The sequence below is a fragment of the Salvelinus namaycush genome, chromosome 23 (assembly GCF_016432855.1).
Source record: "Salvelinus namaycush isolate Seneca chromosome 23, SaNama_1.0, whole genome shotgun sequence".
In the NCBI taxonomy this organism is placed as follows: domain Eukaryota; kingdom Metazoa; phylum Chordata; class Actinopteri; order Salmoniformes; family Salmonidae; genus Salvelinus; species Salvelinus namaycush.
In genome coordinates this window covers 3,387,587-3,405,777 of record NC_052329.1, presented here as the reverse complement: position 1 = coordinate 3,405,777, position 18,191 = coordinate 3,387,587, and the positions used below count along the sequence as shown (strand labels likewise).

The following is an 18,191-nucleotide window of genomic DNA, read 5'->3' as shown; positions in this document are numbered from 1 at the left end:
CTATGGGCTAGCGCTAATAAACACACACACGCACACACACACAGACGGCAGGCAGCTTCGAGGTTAGAGCATTTGGCCAGTAGCCAAAAAGTCACCAGTTCAAATCCCGGAGCTGACAAAGTGAAAACTCTGTTGCTGTGCCCTTGAGCAAGGCACTTAACTCCCATTTCTCCAGGGACGCTGGACAATGGTGACCCTGGCCGTGACCCCACACCCTGCTGGGTTTTGCAAGAACCACATGTCCATTACACACTTGGAACAACGAACACTTGTATAAATGTGTAACAGGATAAATACAAGTACACCCCAAATTAGTATTAATATCTTACACCAGCCCGCCCTTCTGCCATTAACTTCTTGACGCTAGACCGTGACGACAGCGTGTGGTTTGTAAACCGGCTGCTGGAGACAAAGTGCAGCATGCGCCGCTCCGTTAGAACATAAATCGCGGATCATCCTCGAGGAGCCTTGATGTCTATCTCCTCCAGTGCGCATCTAAAATGCACTGGTAGTGTTAAAAAGTGTACTATTCTGGAAGCTACTTTCCGTTAAGGTTAAGATATATCCAACTGGACTGCTCAAATATAGCCTATCGGAGTGACTCACCAGGGATGTAGTCTAGCCTATGTGTGCCATTCTAATTTGTGTAACGTTTAGGCATTGGTTCAAAGTTGTTGTTTTTTTATATATATGTGCGGCTGAACATTGGGCAACACAAGCCAGGTCGACAAAGTTACCTAAATAAACATGTCCTCGACTCTCAGCTCCCCATCGCCGAACAACAGCAGTCTTTTCACTGCGAGCTACGAGAGGACGGACCTCACCGAGACGCAAAGACACATAAGCATGCTTCTCTTCGGCTTGTGCGTCGCCATCGCCGCTGCTACCTTCGTGGGAGGTGTGTATTCTCTCATCTTTTTCATCCAGATGAGGTGGAAAACCATCCTGTGGCTCATCGTGGCTTCGATGTCCGTGGACGACCTGCTCAGCGTAATACCTCTCTCCCTCTTCATGCTCCTCCAGTGGGAGAGAGATGGAGAGGGAGGGTCGGTGACCATATGCACTTTATCGGGACTTCTCTATGTGTTCCAAGGACTCTCCAGCAATATGAAGGCTTGCCTTATTGCAGCCTACACCTTTTACGTTACTAAGCGAGAAAGAAGTCCTCGGCCATTAAGCGTGATGTGGGCGATAGCCGGGGTGTGGGTAGTCAGCCTGACCGTCAGTGTACTACCCCTGTGCGGCTGGGGGAGTTTCATCCCGGTCTCTCTAGGCTGTTTCCCAGAGAGCCACAGCTTTTACGTTCTGCTCCTTTTCTCTTTGTACTCCTTGTGTTTCTGCGGATTGGTCTTATTCTTCGTTCCTCTCACCTACCAGCTACTATGTTCCAGGGAGCCACAGAGGACGTTCTACCCGAGCTACTTGGATATAGCCAGGGATCTGACAGGGGACGGGTCTGCGCCTCTCTGCCACCTCCCGTCCTTCTCTCGGGATAGCTTGGACAGAAGTTTCAGTGCCTACAACGAGCTGTGTCCGGTTGGGTCGGGGAAAGGGCTAGGGGTACGGGGCACAGTGGAAACATATACCTGCCCAACCCCTACCTCTGACGGTGTACTGAGGGATGGAACCATCAGTAACTGGGAATCCCCTGCGTTCTTTGCACAAAAGCGCTTCTCCATGATCCTAGCGGTAGTGAGAGTTGTCTTGTGGATGCCGATGATGGTGAGTGGTCTAGAGATGGAAAAATGTGTAGATTAAGAAATATCAAATCACATATAGGCTATGTATGCTTTTATAACAAATAGGTGTTCATGTGGGGTTTCAACTAGGTATATTGTATTGTATACAGTGTATTTCCTGCAATGCCACATTGAATAGGCCGTATGCATAATCTATAAAACATGTAGGGTAAGGTGGGGTAACAAGCCCCTTGGGAAGAATCTTCGGGCATGGCGACACACTGGTCTGCCGCGATGTCATTGCATGCGTCATCCATGGCCTGGAGAAGGGTGGCTTGTTCGTGAGGGCGCCTATCATATACCTTCCACCTCCATGTGGAGAAAAATTCCTCAATCGGGTTTTAGGAAAGGAGAGTATGGGGTGGTAACTACTCCTTTCCCTGTACTTACAGGGTGATAAATTGTGGATGAGCCTGAAACCATGCTTGCACCATTTGAGCATGGTGGAACCTGACATTATCCCACACAATGACATAAGTCATGCCATTAGCTCTACGTACCTGATTTAGCCCATCAAGGAAGGTTACATTTGAACAGCGAATCATGTGGCTGCCTGCAACTCAATATATAGAGTATATAGAGTTGAGAGCTTTAGTTGTTGTTCGACCTAACATTAGAACGGGCAAGATGCGTAATCTAAGCAAATTTGACCATGGTATGATTGTTGATGCCACGCATGGTGATTCCAGCATCTCAGAAACAGCTGCCTTCCTGGGATTTTTATGCACTACAGTCTCTAGAGTTAACAGAGAATGGTGCGATAAACAAAACACATTCAGTGAGCGGCAGTTCTGTGGGCAAAACCACCTTGTTAATGAGAGAGGTCAGAGGAGAATGTCCAGACTCATTCAAGCTAACAGAAAGGCCACAAATGCTCAAATAACAGCTGTTTAAAACAGTGGTGTGCAGAAGGGCATCTCTTAACCTACAACACCGTGTATAATTCAGGCTGTTGTGGAGGCAAAAGGGGGTCCTACACAGTACTAGATAGGTGTACCTAATAAAGTGGCCGGTGAGTGTACAGTAATGTCAAATCTGAAAACATGGTCTGGAAAAGTGGTACATGGGACCATAGAAACAGTGTCTGATAAAGAATGATGATGAAATATTACATCCATAGATAATGTAGTCCAATTGGTTCATGTTCCACGGTAATTGGTGTCAATGGATCTCATTATCCTGAAACGTTCATGATCTAAACATGGAATATTGTTCGTCAGTTTCCATACAACTATGCATTTAGAGTAATGCAACAGTTACTTCTCATTTTGAGCAGTTGTATCAATTGATAGTTAGATCATTGTAATGAAATGAATACACAGTCATTTCAGATGTAAAGTGTGAATTGCATTTTGAAATGGTAATACTTTGATGTTAAGTTGTGTCATTTTGAACAGGTGATTTTAGTTCAATGAACAAATGATCTTAGCTTTACGTGTATTGTATCCAAGCAATTGGAAAAAGTGTTAGAGTTTTGAAAAATGTGCATTTTGATCATTGGTTGTGAGTTTTGTGTCTAGAGTTTTGAAACATGACATCAAGGTCCCGAAATTTTACAAAGTGATTGTAAAAACTGTAATTGAATAAATGTAATATCGAAACAAAATGGAATTGCACATCTCACTGTTAATATCCTCACTATAGCTCGGTTAACATTCAATTGGTGACAGATTTTCATGTGAATATTCTACAATCTGCATCCCTGTGGAACGTTTTTGACACCTTGTCGAGTCCACGCCCCAACAAATTGAGGCTGTTCAGAGGGCAAAAGGGGGTGCAACTCAATATTATAAAGGTATTCCTAATGTTTTATACACTCAGTGTACATAACGTTTTCTAAATGATGAGATATTAAAACAACTTAACTCAGAAGAATTTTTTTATAGTGATTTTTTTTGTTTTGTTGATGAGACAGATGCATTTTATTTAAGCAAAGTGGTTTTTGTGAGAATTACAGGGGGTGGGTGGTGCTGCAGTTACCCCACATTACCTTATGTCATAATCTAATGATGCATTAGATTCATGAAGTAGGCCATATGGGTTTAAGTACATGCCGTTTCATTCACAGACTCTGGTGCTCGTGCGTCATGCTGTGAACGAGCGCAGCTCGTCCCTGGAAGCGGTGGAAACGGTGAGCTTCTTCCTGACCCTGCTGGCGCCTGCGGTCACGCCGGTGTTCATGCTCTCCGAGCGCTGGATCCACCTTCCGTGCGGGTGCTTCATCAACTGCCGGCAGGACACAGAGCGTGAGCCCACCGGTAGGCTATGCCCTCTGATTGTAAAGGGCCAGTGAGCTGAAAAACGTATGGGTACAAACCAGATGTTTATCTAAAGCAACGTAACATTTTAACATAGCCTATATGCCTATGAGAATAAAGTGCCCAGTATTATGATAAAATCCCCTTAACATACAGTATAGTTTCTACACATTAAACCTAACACATTTACACGGACACCAATTGTTAAAATAAAAAAATATTTGTGTCTGAAACACATAAGCCTACATCACTGTCATTTAAAAAAATTCAAAGTAATATAAATGTAATATGCATAGATTTTTTTGGTTTGTTGCAAAAGCCACTACATATAAGAATTTTCTTCCCACAGCAAAGAAGAGGAGATTGGAGTTTAACCTCTCTTTCCAACAAGGATACGGAATATACAAGTTATCCCACGCAACCAAACCCCACCACAGCCCGTCTGTCGAGAAGGCTTCCTATCAAAACCTCTTCAACTTCACAGAAAACCAACTTGCTGTGCTGGACAGCTCCGGCGTCGCGAGCCTGCAGGCCGAGCTCGAGTTCATGACCCCACGTGAAGTAGACAGCTCCTCACTGCACGAGCATGGCGAGCTGCTTCTGGAGGCGGAGGCAGGTGGGGGAGAGGCCCTCGCGCTGGCAGACTGCCTCCAGTTTCCTCACGGTAACCACGGAGACCAGGACAGCTTCTTCTGTGGGCCCAGCTCCCGGGACTGCGAGGACCTCAACCTCACGGACACGTCGTCGGTGTTCGAGGGAACGGAACGGAGACTGTCGCATGTAGAGTGCAGAAAAATGGAGCTGACGGACTGGGAGTGGTGTAGGAGTAAATCAGAGAGGACCCCCAGACAGGTAGCTAACCTCCCAACGTTTCCCTAATAGGGTGTAGGAGTAAATCAGAGAGGACCCCCAGACAGGTAGCTAACCTCCCAACGTTTCCCTAATAGGGTGTAGGAGTAAATCAGAGAGGACCCCCAGACAGGTAGCTAACCTCCCAACGTTTCCCTATTAGGCTAACATAAACTAACTTTTAGGACCCTAAAACTCAACTCTGGACCTCAAAGCCACTTCCACTGCATTTTTTTCATTGTTCCCCTCTAATCAGAGGGACACCAGATGTGTGCAATTAATTATCAGATAGAACAGAAAACCAGCAGGCTCCGGATCTCGTAGGGTAAGAGTTGAGTACATCTTCTTTAGACTAAACCAACCAGTGCCATATATTTAGAAAAGAATATGTCTCGGGGCTAGACAAAAGGCTAGCTAGGTAAATACATTTTTACACTAAGGCTGCGTCACATTGACCTGTATAGCCTAACCCAGTGTTTCTTCGTCCTGGTCCTGGGAACCCAAAGGGAGGCACATTTTTAGTTTTACACAGCTGATTCAAATGATCAACTTATCATCAAACTTTAGATTTAAATCAGGTGTTTGTGGTGCTGAGGCAAATATAAAAAATTTGACCCCTCTGGGTCTCCGCGACCAGAATTAAGAAGCACTGTTATCATACAGACCTAGTGTCCCTTGCTGTGGAGTCTTCATATGATATTATCCTCCAATATGTCCCTTGCTGTTTAGCCATCATATGATATTATCCTCCAATATGTCCCTTGTTGTGGAGCCATCATATGATATTATCCTCCAATATGTCCCTTGTTGTGGAGCCATCATATGATATTATCCTCCAATATGTCCCTTGTTGTGGAGCCATCATATGATATTATCCTCCAATATGTCCCTTGTTGTGGAGCCATCATATGATATTATCCTCCAATATGTCCCTTGTTGTGGAGCCATCATATGAAATTATCCTCCAATATGTCCCTTGTTGTGGAGCCATCATATGATATTATCCTCCAATATGTCCCTTGTTGTGGAGCCATCATATGATATTATCCTCCAATATGTCCCTTGCTGTTTAGCCATCATATGATATTATCCTCCAATATGTCCCTTGTTGTGGAGCCATCATATGATATTATCCTCCAATATGTCCCTTGCTGTTTAGCCATCATAGGATATTATCCTCCAATACGTCCCTTGCTGTTTAGCCATCATATGATATTATCCTCCAATATGTCCCTTGTTGTGGAGCCATCATATGATATTATCCTCCAATATGTCCCTTGTTGTGGAGCCATCATATGATATTATCCTCCAATATGTTCCTTGCTGTTTTTGGGTATTATTTGGTATTTTATTAGGATCCCCATTAGCTGTTGCAAAAGCATCAGGTTCTCTTCCTGGGGTTCACACAAAACATGAGACATGAAATAATACAGAGCATTAATAGACAAGAACAGCTCAAGGACAGGACTACGTAATAATAAAAAAATGGTACACATAGCCACATAGTACGCATAGTCAATGCATACACACAAACTATCTAGGTCAAATAGGGGAGAGGCGTTGTGCCGTGAGGTGTTGCTTCATCTGTTTTTGTAAACCAGGTTTGCTGTGTATTTGAGCAATATGAGATGGAAGGGAGTTCCATGCAGTAATGGCTCTATATAATACTATATGCTTTCTTGAATTTGTTCTGAATTTGGAGATTGTGAAAAGACCCCTGGTGGCACGTCTGGTGGGGTAAGTGTGTGTGTGTCAGAGCTGTGTGTAAATTGACTATGCAAACAATTTGGGATTTTCAACACATTAATGTTTCTTATTAAAAAAAAAAGTGATGCAGTCAGTCTCTCCTCAACTCTTAGTCAAGAGAGACTGGCATGCATAGTATTTATATCAGCCCTCTGATTACAATGAAGAACAAGACGTGCCACTCTGTTCTGGGCCAGCTGCGGCTTAACTAGGTCTTTCCTTGCAACACTGGACCACACGACTGGAAAATAATCAAGATAAGACAAAACTAGAGCCTGCAGAACTTGCTTTTTGGGGTGTGGTGTCAAAAAAGCGGAGCATCTCTTTATTACAGACAGACCTCTCCCCATCTTTACAACCATTGAATCTATATATTTTGACCATGATAGTTTACAATCTAAGGTAATGCCAAGTAATTTAGTCTCTTCAACTTGTTCAACAGCCACACCATTCATTACCAGATTCAGCTGAGGTCTAGATCTTAGGGAATGATTTGTACCAAATGCAATGCTCTTAGTTTTAGATGTTCAGGACCAGTTTATTACTGGCCACCCATTTCATAACAGACTGCAACTCTTTGTTAACCTGTTTGGGCTGCAGGGGCAGTATTGAGTAGCCAGATAAAAGGTGCCCATTTCAAACGGCCTCGTACTCAATTCTTGCTCGTACAATATGCATATTATTATTACTATTGGATAGAAAACACTCTCTAGTTTCTAAAACCGTTTGAATTATATCTGTGAGTCAAACAGAACTCATTTGGCACAAACTTCCTGACCAGGAAGTGGAAAGTCTGAAATCGAGGCTCTCTTCTAGGTCCTGCCTATAAATGGGCATGATACGTATTAGTATACATGCACTTCATAGACCTTCCCCTGGATGTCAAGAGGCGGTGAGAGAAGAAATTGAGTGTTTATCTTGGTCTGAAGTGGAATACAAGCTCTTTGTATGACGTGTCCCCCATTTCCGGTTTTCTGGAGAGCGCGAAGAGGGACCTGGATTTGCCTTCTGTTTAGCTGCCGTTATAGGCGACTACTATCTCCGGCTTTGATTTTATTTGATACATGTGACCATATCATCGTAAAGTATGTTTTTTCAATATAGTTTAATCAGATTATTGAAATTTTTTCGGGAGTTTTGCCGTGTTCCGTTCTCTGACTTTGTTGACGATGGAGAGATTCGCGCCACTTGGCTAGTGTGCTTGCTAAATCGAGAGGGAAAGTGGCCGTTCTAAATCCAAACAACGATTGTTCTTGACAAAGGACCCCTTGTCCAACATTCTGATGAAAGATCAGCAAAAGTAAGAAACATTTTATGATGCTATTTCATATATCTGTCGTACATGTGAACTAGTCGTTGGCGCCCAACTTTTGGGTACTCTAGCTATACCGAAGCTGGATGTCGTAATGAAGTTATTTTTTAGAATTCTAACACTGCGATTTCATTAAGAACTAATGGATCTATCATTTCCTATACAACATGTATTTTTTAGTTATGTTTATGAATAGCTATTTGGTCAGAATATGTGTGTCAGAAAAAGTGTCAGAAAAAAATCCGGAAGTTGTGGAAAAAGTAGCTACGATAGCACAATGTATAACCACTGATTTCAGCTCTAAATATGCAAATTTTCGAACAAAACATAAGTGTATGTATAACCTGATGTTATAGGACTGTCATCTGATGAAGAAAATCAAGGTTAGTCAAAAATTATATATCTTTTGCTTGTTTGTTACGATCGCTAACTTTTGCTACTGGGAAATAGCTTGTGTTTTTGGCTATTGTGGTAAGCTAATATAACGCTATATTGTGTTTTCGCTGTAAAACACTTAATAAATCGGAAATATTGTCTGTAATCACAAGATGCCTGTCTTTCATTTGCTGTACACTATGTATTTTTCAGAAATGTTTTGCTGATCTTTCATCAGAATGTTGGACAAGGGGTCCTTTGTCGGGAACAATCGTTGTTTGGATTTAGAACGGCCACTTTCCCTCTTGAATTAGCAAGCACACTAGCCAAGTGGCACGAAGCTCTCCATCGTCAACAAAGTCAGAGAACGGAACACGGCAAAACTCCCGAAAAAATTTCAATAATCTGATTAAACTATATTGAAAAAACATACTTTACGATGATATGGTCACATCTATCAAATAAAATCAAAGCCGGAGATAGTAGTCGCCTATAACGACAGCTTTTCAAAAGGCAAATCCATGTCCCTCTTCGCGCCTTCCTGAAAACAGGAAATGGAGGACACGTCATTCCATGAGCTGTAATTCGAGTCCAGATCAAGTTACACAGTCCATTTCTTCTCTCACTCCTTGTCGACATCTAGTGGAAGACGTATGAAGTGCATCTAAACTAATAAATAACATGGACTTTAATAGGCAGCCCCTGGAACAGAGCCTCAATTTCAGACTTTCCACTTCCTGTCAGGAAGTTTGCTGCAGAATGAGTTCTGTTTCACTCACAGATATAATTCAAACGGTTTTAGAAACTAGAGAGTGTTTTCTATCCAATAGTAATAATAATATGCATATTGTACGAGCAAGAATTGAGTACGAGGCCGTTTGAAATGGGCACCTTTTATCTGGCTACTCAATACTGCCCCTGCAGCCAAAACAGGTTAATGACCTAAGGTTCGTATTTCTGTGTGTTATTATATTATAATAAGTCTGTGATTTGATATTTGATAGAGCAGTCTGACTGAGGCAGCAGCAGGCTCGTAAGCATTCATTCAAACAGCACTTTCCTGCATTTGCCAGCGGCTCTTCGCTGTGCTTTAATAAGCATTGTGCTGTTTATGACTTCAAACCTATCAACTCCCGAGATTAGGCTGGCAATACTATAGTGCCTATAAGAACATCCAATAGTCAAGGTATATGAAATACAAATGGTATAGAGAGAAATAGTCCTATAATTCCTATAATAACTACAACCTAAAACTTCTTACCTGGGAATATTGAAGATTCATGTTAAAAGGAACCACCAGCTTTCATATGTTCTGATGTTCTGAGCAAGGAACTTAAACCTTAGCTTGCTTACATGGCAAATATTGCACTTTTACTTTCTTCTCCAACACTTTATTTTTGCATTATTTAAACCAAATTGAACATGTTTCATTATTTATTTGAGACTAAATAATTTTATTGATGTATTATATTAAGTTAAAATAAAAGTGTTCATTCAGTATTGTTGTAATTGTCATTATTACAAATATATATATAAAAATTAATCGGTATCAGCTTTTTTTGGTCCTCCAATAATCGGTATCGTTGAAAAATCATAATCGGTCAACCTCTAGTACCTGTAGAGTGCCCTTCTCTATATGCATGCTGAAAGTCTGTTGTTAATTTGTTTACAGAGAAATAGCATTGTATTTGTTCAAACACAATTTTTTCTAACAGTTTGCTACGAGTTGGCAGCAAGCAGATAGGTCTGCAGTTAGAACCAGTAAAGGCCGCTTTACCACTCTTGGGTAGCGGAATTACTTTGGCTTTTCTCCAGGCCTGAGGACAAAGACTTTCCTCTCGGCTCAGATTAAGATATAACAGATAGGAGTGGCTATAGAGTCAGCTACCATCCTCAGTAGCTTTCCCTCTAAGGTGTCAATGCCAGGAGGTTTGTCATGGATAACAATCATTTTTCCACCTCTCCCACACTAACTTTACAGAATTCAAATTTGCAATGCTTTTCTTTCATTATTAGTTTTTTTATGCACGAATAAGATGGCTCGCTGTTCGTTGTTGGCATTTCCTGCCTACGTTTGCCCACTTTGCTAATGAAGTAATCATTAAAATAATTAGCAACATCAAATGGTTTTGTGATGAATAAGCCATCTGATTCAATGAAAGATGAAGTTGAATTTGTCTTTTGGCCCATCATTTCATTTAAAGTACTCCAAAGTTTTTTTCCATGATTATTTATATCATTGATCTTGGCTTCATAATACAGTTTCTTCTTCTTTTTGTTGAGTTTAGTCACATAATTTATCAATTTACAGTAAGTCAGCCAGTCAGATATGCAGTCAGACTTATTAGCCACTTCTTCTGCCCCATCTCTTTCAACCATACAGTTTTTCAATTCCTCATCAATCCATTGCGCCTTAACAGTTCTAACAGTCTGTTTCAAATCAAATGTTATTAGTCACATACACGTGTTTAGCAGATGTTATTGCAGGTGTAGCGAAATGCTTGTGTTTCTAGCTCCGACAGTGTAGTGATATCTAGCAAGTAACATATACCCAATACACACAAGTCTAAGTATAGAATGGAATTAAGAATATATAAATATATGTATGAGCAATGTCAGAGCGGCATAGACTTAGATACACTAGATAGTATAGAATACAGTATAAACATATGAAATGAGTAATGCAAAATATGTAAACATTATTAAATGGACTAGTGTTACATTTATTAAAGTGGCCAGTGATTTCAAGTCTATGTATATATGCAGCAGCCTCTAATGTGCTAGTGATGGCTATTTAACAGTCTGATGGCCTTGAGGTAGAAGCTGTTTTTCAGTCTCGGTCCCAGCTTTGATGCACCTGTACTGACCTTGCCTTCTGGATGATAGCGGGGTGAACCGGCAGTGGCTCTGGTGGTTGTTGTCCTTGATTATCTTTTTGGCCTTCCTGTGACATCGGGTGTTGTAGGTGTCCTGGAGGGCAGGTAGTTTGCCCCCGGCGATGCGTTGGGCAGACCGCACCACCCTCTGGAGAGCACTATGTTTGTGGGTAGTTGCCGTACCAGGCGGTGATGCAGCCCGACAGGATGCTCTCAATAGTGCATCTGTAAAAGTTTGTGAGGGTTTTAGGTGCCAAGCCAAATTTCTTCAACCTGAAGCGCTGTTGTGCCTTCTTCACCACACTGTCTGTGTGGGTGGACCATTTCAGTTTGTCAGTGATGTGTACGCCGAGGAACTTGAAGCTTTCCACCTTCTCCACTGCGGTCCTGTCGATTTGGATAGGGGTGTGCTCCCTCTGCTGTTTCCTGAAGTCCACGATCATGTCCTTTATTTTGTTGACGTTGAGTGAGAGGTTATTTTCCTGACACCACTCTCCCAGATTCCTCACTTCCTCCCTGTAGGCTGTCTCATCATTGTTGATAATCAAGCCTACCACTGTTGTGTTGTCGTTTCTTAACATATGCATGTTTATCAATAATTGGAAGAAGCAATTACATAAATCCATCAAGTACAGCGTCTGGATGCTCCTCATTAATTACATCAGACCAACATATATTTTTTAATTCATCCACATAAGAGTCACAGAAAAATCTTTTGTATGATCTCTTACACACTATTTTAGGCCCAGCTGTTGGAACTTTGGCTTTCCTGGATATAGCCACTGCATCTAATGGGTACGGATACAGCTTTAGAACAAAGTTCTACAGTATTAGTAAAACAGTGATCGATACATGTGGATGATCTTGTTCCTGTAGTGTTTGTAAAGACCCTGGTAGGTTGATTAATAACCTGAACCAGATTATAGACACTGGTTACAGTGAGAAGCTTCCTCTTGTTAAACACCCTAGTAGGTTGATTAATAACCTGAACCAGATTACAGGCACTGGTAACAGTAAGAAGCTTCCTCTTGTTAAACACCCTGGTAGGTTGATTAATAACCTGAACCAGATTACAGGCGCTGGTTACAGTGAGAAGCTTCCTCTTGTAAAACACCCTGGTAGGTTGATTAATAACCTGAACCAGATTACAGGCGCTGGTTACAGTCAGAAACTTCCTCTTGAGCGGACAGCTTGATGAAAACCAGTCAATATTCAGGTCCCCAAGAAAGTAGACCTCTCTGAAGTCTATGAAATGCTTATTAGTTGGTGTGTGTGTGATAAACTTGTGCTTGCATTTTATTTATTTTTTAACCTTTATTTAACGAGGCAAGTCAGTTCAGAACAAATTCTTATTTACAATGAAGGCCTAGGAACAGTGGGTTAACTGCCTTGTTCAGGGGCAGAACGACAGATTTTTACCTTGTCAGCTCAGGGATTCAATCTTGCAACCTTTCGGTTACTAGTCCAACGCTCTAACCACTAGGCTACCTGCCGCATTGAAGTGCCAGTCATTGTAAAGTCACATTACAGTCACAGTCATGTTATTGGCTGTCCTTTTAACCACAGTAACCCAGATTCATGTCAGTAATCAAAGCGTCGATCAATGGCTAGAATCATTTCAGTGAATTATCCTTGACCTTACACCCCCCCCCCCCCCCCCCACACACACACACACACACACACACATTACATGGAGATGACAACAGGAGATACCTGTAGGCCTAATGACAACAGGAGATACCTGTAGGCCTAATGACAACAGGAGATACCTGTAGGCCTAATGACAACAGGAGATACCTGTAGGCCTAATGACAACAGGAGATACCTGTAGGCCTAATGACAACAGGAGATACCTGTAGGCCTACATGTAAACCACACTATGTTTTTGGCTATCCTTCCTGTCTTAGTTAACCACTTACAGTACGTCAGAATAGTAGTGTCGTACTCTGTATTTGACAGGAATCCTCATTTTATTCAGATATAACCCTATGATTCTAAAGTTTCACTTCTCATGATAAGCCTTACATCCAAACCAAGGTGTTTAATGTAACACCATGAAATCCATTAACACTCTTTGTGAACTCTGAGTCTATTCAGATTCAGTTCTGTAGATAGTGTCTTCAGTCTGTTTCCAGGCCTGATGTGAACAGCTACAGTGAAAGGTGTGAAGGAGGTTTGGCCATGTGTTAATAAAAGTACACAGCTGTAGGGATGTAGACTATACAGTCTCTCCACTGCTGCAGGCAACGGAGAAAGAGCTGTTTTTCGTCCACGTTTGAGACCACCCACTCAGTCCCCGATCTCAAAGACACGCACATTAACACTCACACACACCTGTACACGTGCTTACATGCGTGTGTGTGGGTCATACCTGTTCTGGTAATGGGTTTCTGACACTAACTGATAGTGGACTGGATGGTATTGAGCTGACAGCCAGGAGAAGTCAGACTGAATGATATTGAGATGGCAGCCAGGAGAAATCAGACTGAATGGTATTGAGCTGACAGCCAGGAGAAGTCAGACTGAATGATATTGAGATGACAGCCAGGAGAAATCAGACTGAATGATAATGAGATGACAGCCAGGAGAAATCAGACTGGATGATATTAAGATAACAGCCAGGAGAAATCAGACTGAATGATATTGAGATGACAGCCAGGAGAAATCAGACTGAATGATATTGAGATGACAGCCAGGAGAAATCAGACTGGATGATATTAAGATGACAGTCAGGAGACCAGGAGAAGTCAGACTGAATGGTATTAAGATGACAGCCAGGAGAAATCAGACTGAAGGAGGCAAGGAGAGTGGGTACGAGGAGTGAAATGAACTCTCAATAGATTAGGACAGGGCTTCTGAAAGATTCCACTGTGGGCTAGTGGTGAACTCTCAGTAAATCGGGACAGGGCTTCTGAGCGATACCACTGTGGGCTAGTAGTGAACTCACAGTAGATTGGAACAGGGCTTCTGAGCGATACCACTGTGGGCTAGTAGTGAACTCACAGTAGATTGGAACAGGGCTTCTGAGCGATACCACTGTGGGCTAATAGTGAACTCACAGTAGATTGGGACAGAGCTTCTGAGCGATACCACTGTGGGCTAATAGTGAACTCACAGTAGATTGGGACAGGGCTTCTGAGCGATACCACTGTGGGCTAGTAGTGAACTCACAGTAGATTGGAACAGGGCTTATGAGCAATACCACTGTGGGCTAATAGTGAACTCACAGTAGATTGGGACAGGGCTTCTGAGCGATACCACTGTGGGCTAATAGTGAACTCACGGTAGTTTGGGACAGGGCTTCTGAGCGATACCACTGTGGGCTAATAGTGAACTCACGGTAGTTTGGGACAGGGCTTCTGAGCGATACCACTGTGGGCGACCCTATAATGTCTACTTTCTGTTTTACAACATACTGTACCCTACACTGTCTACTTTCTATTTCACAACATACTATATCCTACACCTTCTCTCTGTTAGAAAAGTCTGCTTTTCTCGAACATCGCTGCCATACCTTGATGTTTTCCTTTTTGTGGGGCACTGAGTCCCAAATGAATTGATTTTAAGAGAATAAATGTATGTGCTCGCCACAAGAAACCTGGAAGAGGAGACAACAGAACAGAGAGGAAGAAACTGTCTCATTCTGCTCCAGATGGCAGCCATCCAGCCACAGGCGTTACCTTTGAAAGTGACAGTGAGTTCTGAGCGATACCACTGTGGGCTAGTAGTGAACTCTTGGTAGATTGGAAGAGGGCTTCTGAGCGATACCACTGTGGGCTAGTAGTGAACTCTTGGTAGATTGGAACAGGGCTTCTGAGCGATACCACTGTGGGCTAGTAGTGAACTCACGGTAGTTTGGGACAGGGCTTCTGAACGATACCACTGTGGGCTAGTAGTGAACTCTCGATAGATTGGGACAGGGCTTCTGAGCGATACCACTGTGGGCTAGTAGTGAACTCACGGTAGATTGGGACAGGGTTTCTGAGCGATACCACTGTGGGCTAGTAGTGAACTCTTGGTAGTTTGGGACAGGGCTTCTGAACGATACCACTGTGGGCTAGTAGTGAACTCACGGTAGTTTGGGACAGGGCTTCTGAACAATACCACTGTGGGCTAGTAGTGAACTCTCTGTAGATTGGAACAGGGCTTCTGAGCGATACCACTGTGGCCTAGTAGTGAACTCCCGGTAGTTTGGGACAGGGCTTCTGAGCAATACCACTGTGGGCTAGTAGTGAACTCACAGTAGTTTGGGACAGGGCTTCTGAGCGATACCACTGTGAGCTAGTAGTGAACTCTTGGTAGATTGGGACAGGGCTTCTGAGCGATACCACTGTGGGCTAGTAGTGAACTCTGTAAATTGGGACAGGGCTTCTGAGCGATACCACTGTGGGCTAGTTGTGAACTTTTGGTAGATTGGGACAGGGCTTCTGAGCAATAACACTGTGGGCTAGTAGTGTTCTCTCGATAGATTGGGACAGGGCTTCTGTACGATACCACTGTGGGCTAGTCGTGAACTCTCAGTGGATTGGGACAGGGCTTCTGAGCGATTCCACTGTGGGCTAGTAGTGAACTCACGGTAGTTTGGGACAGGGCTTCTGAGCGATACCACTGTGGGCTAGTAGTGAACTCACAGTAGATTGGAACAGGGCTTCTGAGCGATACCACTGTGGGCTAATAGTGAACTCACAGTAGATTGGGACAGGGCTTCTGAGCGATACCACTGTGGGCTAATAGTGAACTCACAGTAGATTGGGACAGGGCTTCTGAGCGATACCACTGTGGGCTAGTAGTGAACTCACAGTAGATTGGAACAGGGCTTATGAGCAATACCACTGTGGGCTAATAGTGAACTCACAGTAGATTGGGACAGGGCTTCTGAGCGATACCACTGTGGGCTAATAGTGAACTCACGGTAGTTTGGGACAGGGCTTCTGAGCGATACCACTGTGGACGACCCTATAATGTCTACTTTCTGTTTTACAACATACTGTACCCTACACTGTCTACTTTCTATTTGACAACATACTATATCCTACACCTTCTCTCTGTTAGAAAAGTCTGCTTTTCTCGAACATCGCTGCCATACCTTGATGTTTTCCTTTTTGTGGGGCACTGAGTCCCAAATGAATTGATTTTAAGAGAATAAATGTATGTGCTCGCCACAAGAAACCTGGAAGAGGAGACAACAGAACAGAGAGGAAGAAACTGTCTCATTCTGCTCCAGATGGCAGCCATCCAGCCACAGGCGTTACCTTTGAAAGTGACAGTGAGTTCTGAGCGATACCACTGTGGGCTAGTAGTGAACTCTTGGTAGATTGGAAGAGGGCTTCTGAGCGATACCACTGTGGGCTAGTAGTGAACTCTTGGTAGATTGGAACAGGGCTTCTGAGCGATACCACTGTGGGCTAGTAGTGAACTCTTGGTAGATTGGGACAGGGCTTCTGAGCGATACCACTGTGGGCTAGTAGTGAACTCTGTAAATTGGGTCAGGGCTTCTGAGCGATACCACTGTGGGCTAGTTGTGAACTTTTGGTAGATTGGGACAGGGCTTCTGAGCAATAACACTGTGGGCTAGTAGTGTTCTCTCGATAGATTGGGACAGGGCTTCTGTACGATACCACTGTGGGCTAGTCGTGAACTCTCAGTGGATTGGGACAGGGCTTCTGAGCGATTCCACTGTGGGCTAGTCGTGAACTCTCAGTGGATTGGGACAGGGCTTCTGAGCGATTCCACTGTGGGCTTCTATCCCCAAACCATGAGACTGCTGAACAGCTTCTACCCCCAAACCATGAGACTGCTGAACAGCTTCTATCCCCAAACCATGAGACTGCTGAACAGCTTCTATCCCCAAACCATGAGACTGCTGAACAGCTTCTACCCGCAAGCCATAAGCCTGCTGCACAGCTTCTACCCCCAAGCCATAAGACTGCTGAACAGCTTCTACCCCCAAGCTATAAGACTGCTGAACAGCTTCTACCCCCAAGCTATAAGACTGCTGAACAGCTTCTACCCCCAAGCTATAAGACTGCTGCACAGCTTCTACCCCCAAGCCATAAGACTGCTGAACAGCTTCTACCCCCAAGCCATAAGACTGCTGAACAGCTTCTACCCCCAAGCCATAAGACTGCTGAACAGCTTCTACCCCCAAGCCATAAGACTGCTGAACAGCTTCTACCCCAAGCCATAAGACTGCTGAACAGCTTCTACCCCCAAGCCATAAGACTGCTGAACAGCTTCTACCCCCAAGCCATAAGACTGCTGAACAGCTTCTACCCCCAAGCCATAAGACTGCTGCACAGCTTCTACACCTAAACCATAACACTGCTGAACAGTTTCTACCCCCAAACCATTACACTACTGAACAGTTTCTATCCCCCAAACCATAAGACTGCTGAACAGCTTCTACCCCCAAGCTATAAGACTGCTGAACAGCTTCTACCCCCAAGCTATAAGACTGCTGCACAGCTTCTACCCCCAAGCCATAAGACTGCTGAACAGCTTCTACCCCCAAGCCATAAGACTGCTGAACAGCTTCTACCCCCAAGCCATAAGACTGCTGAACAGCTTCTACCCCCAAGCCATAACACTGCTGAACAGTTTCTATCCCCCAAACCATAAGACTGCTGAACAGCTTCTATCCCCCAAGCCATAAAACTGCTGAACAGCTTTTACCCCCAAACCATAAAACTGCTGAACAGCTTTTACCCCCAAGCCATAAGACTGCTGAACAGCTTCTACCCCCAAGCCATAAGCTGCTGAACAGCTTCTACCCCCAAGCCATAAGACTGCTGAACAGCTTCTACACCTAAACCATAAGACTGCTGAACATCTTCTATCCCCCAAGCCATAAGACTGCTGAACAGTTTCTACCCCCAAGCCGTAAGACTGCTGAACAGTTTCTATCCCCAAGCCATAAGACTGCTGAACAGCTTCTACCCCCAAGCCATAAGACTGCTGAACAGCTTCTACACCTAAACCATAAGACTGCTGAACAGTTTCTATCCCCCAAGCCATAAAACTGCTGAACAGCTTTTAC

At 43.5% G+C, this 18,191-nt stretch overlaps 1 protein-coding gene across 1 annotated transcript in view; it reads left to right on the top strand.

The window, feature by feature from the left end:
* The first annotated feature begins 747 nt into the window (after window positions 1-747).
* LOC120018913 (probable G-protein coupled receptor 149) overlaps window positions 748-18,191 on the top strand; it is a 23,489-nt gene continuing 6,045 nt past the window's right edge. Inside the window, exons 1-3 of the mRNA XM_038962132.1 lie at window positions 748-1,722; window positions 3,808-3,997; window positions 4,347-4,849. Coding sequence (XP_038818060.1) covers window positions 748-1,722; window positions 3,808-3,997; window positions 4,347-4,849 — 1,668 coding nt within the window. The remainder of the gene's footprint in view (window positions 1,723-3,807; window positions 3,998-4,346; window positions 4,850-18,191) is intronic.